The sequence below is a fragment of the Nannochloropsis gaditana genome (assembly GCF_000240725.1).
Source record: "Nannochloropsis gaditana CCMP526 unplaced genomic scaffold scaffold562, whole genome shotgun sequence".
NCBI classification, from domain to species: domain Eukaryota; class Eustigmatophyceae; order Eustigmatales; family Monodopsidaceae; genus Microchloropsis; species Microchloropsis gaditana.
In genome coordinates, this window is record NW_005803391.1 from 1 (window position 1) to 10,628 (window position 10,628).

General features: G+C 56.3%; 1 protein-coding gene across 1 annotated transcript; it reads right to left on the reverse strand.

The window, feature by feature from the left end:
* Window positions 1-354: 354 nt before the first annotated feature.
* On the reverse strand, window positions 355-575 carry NGA_2066100 (aaa atpase domain-containing protein; the record flags this gene model as incomplete). Its single annotated transcript, XM_005854268.1, has 1 exon — window positions 355-575. A coding segment is annotated over one exon (221 nt), but the record flags the coding sequence as incomplete, so codon positions are not given.
* Window positions 576-10,628: the final 10,053 nt, after the last annotated feature.

Below are 10,628 nucleotides of genomic sequence, written 5' to 3' on the forward strand. Positions count from 1 at the left end.
GAGGTATTCACCGCCGGGGTCAAGCGACGCGCAGGGATCCTGTTGTACGGGCCACCAGGGACGGGCAAGACCCTCTTGGCGAAGGCAGTGGCCACGGAATGCGGCCTCGCCTTCCTCTCCGTGAAGGGACCGGAGCTCTTGGACATGTACGTAGGGGAGAGCGAACGGAACGTGCGTCAAGCGTTTGCCCGGGCCCGGGCGGCGGCGCCTGCCGTCTTGTTCTTCGACGAGTTGGACTCCTTGGCCCCGCAGCGGGGCCGCGGTAGCGACAGTGGAGGGGTGATGGACCGGGTGGTGGCGCAGCTGCTGGTGGAACTGGATGCGGTCTCCTCGGGGGAGGGAGGGGTGGAAGGAGGGCGGGAGGGAGAAACGGGGAGACAGGACGTCTTTGTCATCGGTGCGACGAACCGCCCGGACCTCTTGGATTCCTCCTTGCTGCGCCCCGGCCGCTTCGACCGACTCTTGTACCTGGGGAATACCACCGACGCGGGCAGCCGACGCGCCATCCTGCAGGCGGCGACCCGGAAGTTTCCCTTCGGCGAGGACGTGGATTTGTCCGACGTGGTTTCCCGACTTCCCCCGAATTTTACTGGGGCCGACTTTTCCGCCGTGGCCGCCCAGGCTTTGATGCGGGCATTGCGCCGGCGGGTGGCTGAATTGGAGGAGGAGCTGGCGGTCTTGAATGAGGGAGGGGAGGAGGGGAAGGAGGGTGGGACGGGGGGAGGGAAGTTGAGCCTGGGGACGTTTTTGTCGCATTTATCCCCCGAAGAATGCGTGGCGCGGGTCTACCAGGAAGATCTCTTGGAGGCCGCCACGAAAGTCGCCCCCTCCGTGGCCGCAGAGGAGCTGGCCCATTACGAAAGGCTTCGGCTTCAATTCAGCAGCACGCATGCCGCGGCGGGGCTCTCACAGGAAGGCAGCGCGGCGATCCGTGGAGGGGAAAAGGGGGGAGGGGTGGAGGCTCTCCCCGTGGAAGTGGGGGAAAGGACAGGATTTCTGAACGGGAAGGGGGAAAGAGGGGGAGGGAGGGAAGGGAGGAAGGGCGGGTCATCAGAATGAAGTGAGGGAAGGAACGTTTCCGATAGATAGCACGTGTACGGGGGGCGATATCGTCGGCTAGAGGAAAGTGGCGACGAGGACGCTTGTGAGGGGGTAGGGACATGGCCGCCGGAGAGACCGGGGCCCCATGCTCTCCCAATGGAGCCGATCCTGTCGGTGATTACCGTAAGGACGACAAGGACTGCGAGGGTGCTCAGGCCTGACGTCGGTGATATTCGGCCCAAAACGGTGGGGCGCTTCTCCGGATTCCTAGGATGTGCGAGGCGTTTGGGACAGAGGCAATGTCCTCGGATCCAAAGTAACGAAATGAACGTACGATATGCAGGCACGCATCCTTGGCGATGCCTCATGGACGCGTCGACGGTTGTGTTACACATTTCGGGGGACCTCGAGGCGCCCACAGGGCCTAGCACCGTCTCCCTCCCTCCTTCCTTCCCTCCTTCCCTCTTTCCCCACCACCCTACCACCTCTTACCAACCCCCTACTTCCCCGCATACACCGGCTTCCGCTTCTCCCTGAACGCCCTCAGGCCCTCCAGCCTGTCCTCGGTGGGGATGACCTTGGCGTAGCACGCCCTCTCAATCGCCAGGCCCGGGGCCAGGGGCACCTCCATCCCTTCCCGCACTGCCTGCTTCGCCGCGCGCACTGCCACCGGCCCGTTCGAGGCGATCTCCCGGCACCACCGGGCTGCCAATCCCCCCACTCCTCCCTCCTCCTCCTCCGTCGCCACCGCATTCACCAAACCCAGCCGATGCGCCTCCGACGCGCCGATACGCGTGGCCCGAAACATCATCTCCTTGGCCCTGGCCGCGCCTATCAGACGCGGCAAACGCTGCGTGCCTCCCGCCCCCGGGATGATTGCCAGGCTTGTCTCCGTCAGGCCCATTTCAGCCTTGGGTCCTGCCACCCTCATATCGCACGCTAACGCCAATTCCAGGCCGCCACCATAGGCACCGCCCTCCAGGACAGCGAGGGCAGGCATTGGTAAATTCTCCACGCCGTCCATCAGGGCCCGAAGGCTGGAGACGAAGGAGGAAACTTCCGAGGGAGACATATTAGCACGTTCTTTCAAGTCGGCGCCGGCGCAGAAGGCCTTCGTAGGCGCGGAGCTGGTGAGAAGAAGGACACGGGCAATCTGATCCTGGGCGAGGGAGGAAAGGGCATCGTTCAACGCAGTAACCAATGCTTTGTTCAAGGCGTTCCGGGCTTCAGGCCGGTTTAGGGCAAGTGTAACTATCACCCCCGTATTACTTGACTCCGCGACTAGTTTGCCTCCCAGATCATGGCGTGTTATCAGTAGTGGAGGGGGTTGGGGATGCGCGGAGGTCGAAGAGCACATGAAGCGTCGCGCAGGCAGCAGGGACGGACGTACTTGCCGCACCCGCAATGACATAGTAGTAGAGAGTTGAATGTAGATCTCTTTAAATTATACGGGAAGAGGAGAAGCGAGAATCTATTAGAACAGAGTCCCTCGCGCCGATACCTAGTTGCGGTCTGCTAGCGTAATTCTTTTCAGATGCCTGCACCAATACAAAAAAACGAATATGTCTAGCGTTGATCGCTTGAGCACAATTAATGTCAATGACTTCGCCTTTTTAGAAAAAGCAATAAAGCAGGACCGTGACCCAAAACAACAACCTGCTGCTTTTACGCAGGTAGCTTTTCCCGGCGAACTGCTCGCTGGAAGCGTTCTAGCGAGGATTGTGTAGCCGATAACAAAAACTGTGAGCAAGACGATTACCAAGCGGCACGTCCAGATCCACCAAAAGGAATAAAAATTTTTATGATTACATGCACTCAGTTTGGGCGTTCACGAATCAAGGGTGCACTCAAGCATATTTGCCTCCCGCAAACTTATCTGATGCTCGTAGCTGACTTCGTCTTTGTATTCCAATGCCTGTGCGAAGGGATACTGCCCGGGCCAGTACAGGAGCGTAAATGCGGTGACGATACAAGATAACGTGCTGTCATGAAGCCTTCGACTTTTCATTAGGGCGGTGAGGGTCGAAGACGGCTTGGACAGTGATACTGAAAGAAAAGTGCGACTCGAGCCCCAACGTCCGGGTGCATGGATCAATACGAGGTAACGAAGCTCATCTCCAAAAGCAGCTCGAGCCTTGTGTATCTTGGTCGGAAGGAATGTGACGGTACACCCGGTACGTGCATTATGGAAGGAGATGAAAGGTCGAACAAACGAGATGACGGATCTGGCTAATCAGTGCTTTCCCGCCCGCGTCAGGATTGAATCATACCTTACATGTGCATGTGTCCTTGAACAAAGTTTCATCTCATTTCTACATTATTCAAAACGCGACAGTGGCGATTAAAAAAACAAGTCTTGCCGGTCGCGACGCCAGAGCTCAGGAGAAATGCTTGCGGGAGGCTCGCCTCATCACGTCCCTCTCCTCCACCCACCCCAACCTTCTCTCTTGCCTGGACGCCTTCCTGGTCGTCGAAAAGGGAGCACAGTCCTATTTGATCGTAGTGACGGAATGGGCCGAGGCGGGGGACCTCGCCCGCGTGATCCGCAAGGCGCGAAAGGAGGAGAGGAGGATACATGGAGGGTTATGTGAGGTGCGGCTCTGGGGATGCCTGGAGCAACTTTGTGCAGGGATCGAGCATTTGCACAAAGCCAGGATCGTTCACGGGGACTTGACACCCTCACACGTGCTTTTTGATGGGCAAGGGACGTTAAAGGTAGGCGGAGTCAGCATCTCGCAGTCGCGGGTCAGACCACCCACCCTCCGCGGCCCTCCCCCTGAATCTGCCCCCGCCTCCCAGGCAATGGGGGCGGGGGGAAAGAAGCGAAGGAAGCCAGTGCCGGTATACGCGCCCCCAGAGATCCTCCGGGGGGACGGGCCCGGGTGGAAGAGCGATACGTGGAGCCTGGGTTGCCTGGCGTTTGAGATGGGCGCGGGGCGGCCCCCCTACCAGCTCGGCGAGGGCGGGGTGGAGGGCCTTCTGGCAGCGATGGGTTCCGGAGGAGAGGAACTGGCGTGGCCTGAAGGGTTCTCGAAGGAGCTTCGAGATTTGGTAAAATCCATGCTGTCGGTGGACCCGGCTAAACGCCCGGACGTGGAGCGCGTCCGAGAAACGGCTCGGAGAATCGGAATTACGCGGGGGGGAGGTCCCCGGTGGGAACAAAGGAGAGGAAACGGCGGGGGCGAAGGCCTTAGATGGGTGGGAGCTATGGAAACGGGCGAGAATGTGGAGGCAGGGTCGGAGAAGGGATGGAGCGCATGGCCGACCCCCTCGCCCGCCCGAGGGGGGAGGGGAAAGCTATTGGAAGGGCGGTGGACGAAGCAGGCAGAAAAAAAGAAGGGCGGGAAGAGGGAACAGGCAAATACTGACCAAGGACCAGAGACGGCCCTCCCTGCGAGCGAGTCGCGAGCCACTGGGGGATCGCTTCCGGGACAGGGGCCCTTGACTAGCGCCCTGGATGGAGCAGGCTCGGGGGGTCAAGGAGAGGGCAGCATGGCGGCTTGGTCGAGCGAGGACGATACAGGGCCGCAGGGCCGTCGGCAGGAGGACCCTCTGGAGGCAGTCGTGGCCAGATTGTCCCTCCAGCCCCCTTCGAGAGCAGTGGGCACCGAAATGGGCTGGCAGGGCCCCGGAAACATCCGACAGTCTCCATCGAGGGGCTTGGGGCCCACAGGGCTGGAGGCCAGGGGGGGGAGTCCGGAGCCTTTGGGTCGACCTATAGGAGCAACAGGTCGTGAGGAGCGGCCGTGCACGGTCGAAAGCATGCAGGCGGGCATTCGCTGCCTCCAGGGTCAGCTTCAGTCGCTCCAGTCCAAGGTGGCGGAGAAACATCGTCGGATCCGCGATATTGACGCGGCCCTTCTCCGAGTGGAGTGGGCACTTGCTGACAGGAGGGAGGGAAAGGGATTGGGACGCTCCGAGGTTAGTGAAAAGAAAGGGATTGTGTATGGAAAGAGCGGCCTGGGGTTGATGGAGGTGCGAGAGACTGTGAAGCAGTTGCAGGAGGAAAATCGGGAGATGCGCTTGAGGAAAGGGTTTCTTTTGCAAATGCTTGGAGAGCTACGGGCAAGAAAGGCGGAAGATGCCCGGAGGAAGCGCCAGAGGCTGAGACGGGGGCAGCAGTTCCAACGAAGGAGGGTGTGGGGAGATGGAAAGAGCGCGGAGAAGTCAGGGTGGGAGGCTGACGGGCTGTGAGGGGATGGGGGTCCCCAGGGCGTCTGGATGATCCTTCGCTTCCCTTGCAAGCATACGCGTGGCGTGTTGTCGCTAGCACCTGAGGGGATGAAAATGAAGGCGGGGAATGACACGGGCAGCTTCAGGTGCACAGGGGCGGTAAAGGATACATATGACAGACACTTGTTTGGAACCTGCCTGATCGTGTCTGCGCAAATTACTACCGGGTCAGCCGAATAAATATGCTTTATGGGGGGATTCGTACCATCCATCCGGAACACTAAAGTACATTACTCAGATTTAAAACCCAGAGCGAACCCTGTGTAAGATATTTGTTTCTTTGTCTACAACGCCTCAGCTCTTCTTCTTAGACGTCCGATGCTCACCAGTCTCCATCAAACGCCAACCCCTGGTCCCCAAGTTCATACGGCCCAGATCCCAGCCTTCCTCGCCCGCGGCACTCCTATCCGATCTCGGCTCCTCCCCGCCTTTCTCATTGTTTCCGTTTTCCGATTGCAACGCCGCCCAAAAGATAGGAAAGCGATGCACCGTCGTTTCGTAACTTTTCAGGACCAGTTTCCCCAAAAGCGGCGACGGCCATTTTCCTGCTTCCCTCCCTGCTTCCCTCCCTGCTTCCCTACTTGCCTCTCTCCCGCCGTTCCCCACCCTGCGATCCAGATCCAGGCGCTTGATCACTTGCGCCTGAAAGAATGCTTTCAGCTCGTCCTGTGGAGTGGCGCCGGCTCGAAAGATGACAGTTACTCGCCCCGAAAATGGCGCGAAAGTGAGCAGGTAGCGTTCGTGGGAAAAGACACGCATGAGGAAGGAGAGGTGCGCGGGGGAAGGGAGGGAGAGGTCACTGATTCGGCTCCCTAGGCAGGGTTGTTGGGCCAAGAGCCAGCTCCACAGAGGCTGGTAGATCCGTTCGCGTGCCATGACTTGGGTAGGAGTGAGGAGTCGAGGGAGAGGATGGGGGGAGTCTGTTGTGCTGCTCCCGATAGTTGTGCTGTCACCTCTCTTCTTATCCTGGGTGCCCTGTCCCTCAGCGCGGTCCATCCCCTGGTCTCGGTTCAGGAAATCGTCGATGAGGATGGCAGCACGCTGCGTATTGAGAGAGTACAACTTGAGCGCGACAACGCCCTTGTAGTTGGCCAAAACGTGCAAAGCAGTCAAGGAGAGGAAGACGGGCCATGCCGTTTCTGGGCAGGCGATCCACTGGGCGCACAGGAGCCCGCCCACGATCCCAAACAAGGTCACGGCAGTTTCCTGAGCGTTTTCCTTGGCAGAAACGTCGGCGATGTTGCCACGGAGGGCAAAGTGGGCGGTAATGCTGCTTTTGGTGCAGCCGGCCGCCACCCCGCACATGGTCTTGCATACCGTGGACAAGCAGGTAAGCAGCAGGAAATGGCCTTTCAAGCTCGGCAATCCGGTTAGCATGTCGAGTGTCAGCCCCACATCTGCGGTGTAAGAGGGAGGAATGGTATTGTGTGAATGCTCGCTCCCACTCGACGATTTAATACGCGTCAGGTAAAGAAGTAAAAGAGACGCCAGATTTTGATTGCAAAAAGGTACATGCAAACCCCAAATATCCAAATAAGTGTAAGCTTATACATCAAGGAAGGGTATGAAGTACAGTACGAAAGAGCAAATGAACAACTTACCGTTCGATATGTCAGCAAAAAGGCGCCACTCCTTCACGTTGCAGTCGAAGCTGATTGAGGCCATCGAGGAAAACAGGAGGGAGCATGCCATGCCCACGCCGTCCCGAAATACCCAATTCATGGCTGCAGAAAGGGCACTGGCTGCCTCAGACCCTACTCCACTTCCCTCCAGAATGGCTTTTGTCGTCAGAATTCCTCTCAAATAGCTGCATAATGCCTGCACAGTGTCCCAGATCTGGTACGTCAGGTACTCCTCACGCACACTGTATGGGTAGCCAACGGGTAAAAATGTGGCACTAATGCCATGAATGATTGAAGATCCTAAGGCGCGTGGAGCAAGAAGGGCGCGCCAGAGTAGCCCATGCCGGGCATCATCGCGAACGAGAGTTTTCGCAGACGATGAGGCATAATAATGTGCTGTGTGGGCCCGAGGATTGTGTATGTCCGTCTCCGTTGCTATCGGGTAGGTTTCCATGCTGTTGATGTGTGCGCAGTGGGATCAGACGTCAAGAAACGTGCTTGAGTGACGGGGCAGGCTGTGACTAGATTGAAGAACGCAACACTTTGAAGTTTCGGTGCTTTACATGGGCCGCCATGCATTCTAGCCAAAGTTTCTGCAGGCATCGTCAAACGTCGCAGAGTTCAATGTAAAAGAGGGATTCCTTTAATTTTTCGAAAATTGTGTGTAATTAGGACGAGGAGTAAATCCAGTTTTCTCTACGTTCATCCTCTTGAGGCCGTTAGACGTTTCTTCTTTGATAGCATGGCTGCTCCGATCTTCTCTTGGGTTCGGTTCATTAACAGATTACCGCCGCCTTTCAGGCACCTTGGACAATGCGTATCCGTACAGACAAACCAATTATATAGATATGTTACTTCAATAGGCGAAATGAGCGCAAATAGCGACAGCGCAGCGGCGCGAGCTTTGCAGCATTATACTTCCATGGCCCGGGCTGAAGACGAAGATGCACGCCTCGCTTGGCTGGTGAGTGCAGTAGACATGCTTCACATTCATATTATGCTTTATCCTACAGAGTCTCATGCCAACTATTTTCTGAAACGTTCGTACAGCGAGACGAAGTCGACGAGGACGACGACGAGGACGAGGAGGAAACGAGACCTACCCTGTTCTGTAGAGGTGCCCTGGGAGCCTTATGTTCGGCGATCCACCATCTCCACCCTTACGAAACAAATTCTGAAAGCGAAAAAATAGAGAGCAGGAAGAGACAAGGACATCGCCAAAGAATGCAAGGCAGCCGAGGCATCCCTTCCAGCGAAATGAATGCGCGTGTCACGGGCGCCGGGAATGTGGTCGCGGGATCGGCGGACGATGAGGAGGACGATGAGATAATCGTTGATCAACATGCCTCGGTAGCCCCAAGACAGCAGCATCCTGCTTCTATTTCCCACCAAGGCGATCCTCCCTTGGACAATCCTTTGCACGCCACTCACGCTGCTTCTCTCGTTTCCGAGGACCTCTCTGGCCCGACCTCCCTAAGCAGCATCTTAGCTACCTTACGAGGCACGCGCCCCCCCGTAGCGGCTGTGGCCACAGCTACCTCTCCTCCCCCTTCACAAGCGCCTCAAAATATTCCTGCCTCTGCAAATACCTTCCCCCGTCCACGCATGGAACCAGAACGGCGACGGCTTCATGCTTTGCCTGCCACGACCGCCAAAGGGTATAAATATGTGCAATGCATGTCTTGTGTCGAGGAGGAATGGCTGCGTGTCCCAGTGGCTGCCAAATATGTTCGGTGCCCCACCTGCGGTAGCATCACGATCGCCCTTGCCTCCAACTCGCGCTTTCCGGCGCGCCAAGGAAGGAGGGAGGAGGGGAATCCGTGCACACGTCTATGGGCGCGGCTTTTTTCCAGAAGAAGCATGCATTTGTAACTCGTGGGCCAGAATAGAAACATTAATACGGGATACTATATCATTGGAAATCGATGTATTCAATCATGCAGGGTGTGGTGTGGGGAATGAGCAAGGAAAGTGACTAGAAGGATTACGGAGAATTTGCCACGGGTGGGATGTCGACATGTCAAAGAAAAGGCCAGCGAAGATGGCATGACGTCGTAGGAACGGGAAAAATGGAGGAAACGTATGACGAGCGGGGGAAACTACGAGACGTAAGGAGCATGTTGGAGGTGAAGCATGTGTAGAAGAAAATTTTGTGAGAGGGATGGAAGGTGAGAGAAGGAGGATGACAAAGAGGCTGAAAGAAACAGAGAGAGAATGGAAGAGAGTGAGATGGGAGGTGGAGAGGCGGAGAAAGCGAGGGCGAGGGGCTTTGGGCATGCCATGAGAAGTGTTTAAGAAGGACTATTGCACACAGAATTCACTGTCTGCTCATCGTACTTCACAGTACCATTACATTCAAATACAACATCGTTCTTTCTCTTCCATTTTTCTAATTGCTGAAAAGAGCTTAGTTTCTTGTGGGTCGCCCTTTGACATGTCGAGTACACGACTACTTCTTTCTCTTTCCTTCCGACGACCGCCCCTTATTTCGCGAGTAATTAATAAGAAATAAGACCTTCTCAACTTACCCGTATGGCACTCTTTCTTTCCCAAAGATTACTTTATTTGCATAGCCCTCCTTTTTCCCAGCCCATGGCTGGCCGCTCTCATTTCCTCCTCTCTTGCCCTCCTTCTCACATCTACAAGCCCGAGTCCTACCCTGCTTCTCTCTCCGCCGCCTCCTGGGCCTCCTGCGCGGCCCTGGCCATGCTCAAGCTCTCTTTTTTAAGAGCATTCACCACGTCGTTGTATGCTGGTCGTTCCTCGGAAGTTGCCACCACCTTAGTCAACACCTCCTTCCGCCCTTTGTCTCCCCTTCCTCGCCCCGTCCCCGGCTGAAGGTCGTAGTAGGCCAGGACCTGCTGCCATTCTTCAGGAAATTTCCTGAAAATAAATCCACCTTGAGCGGGCTTCAGATAGTACACGGGCTCGAAATATTGCAGCATCCGCTCCTTGACGTTGTAGAGACCGGGGTAAAAAATGCGAGGGTAGTAGCCTGCGGGGATGGAAGGAAAGAGGAAGGCAGGAAGACCCTATCGGATACTACAGGCCTTAGTCCAATCGCCCATTCCGGGCGCCGTGCTCTGATACATTGGTTCATCTGTGTGGCCGTCCTCGTGTCCTGATTTTCTTTTCTATCCCTCTACCTACCTACCTCTTTTCCTGCTCCCCCTCCCTCCCCATTTCTCTCTCTCCCTCCCTCTCTCCCTTTTACCTCCACGGATGCGGTCCAAATTTCCATTGACAACTATCATGGGTACCCCGGGCCGTCGAACTTTTTCCAAGTTAATGTATTCTTGGACATTAAACCCTGGCGTGACAGCGATCTGAGGACGGAGTCGTCAGAAAAGGAGGATGATAAAGGGACGGAGTAGCCGAGAATGAACCGGTTAGGGTTAACGCACAAATACCATGTAGAAAGCTTCGGAAAATGGACCCAGCTTGATATGTTAAGAAAAGCAATGAATTGATGCAGGAACAAGAAGAAAAACCCTGCAGGTCGGTCATCCTGTACAGGCAGAGATGTCACACACCTGCAATTCACAGGGCTCATCCTTGGACGCTTTCATCGCGGTATCGATCCCCATGATGCGAAAATTNACCCCCCCCCCATCTTTTCCCTGCCAAGGTCGCCTCCTTCCCGTCTGGAAATATCACCCAAAGTTTGGCCCCCTTTGGCGTAAATGGTCGGACAAATTCGCGGGTCCATTCCCGGGAGTCGTCCAAGAACTC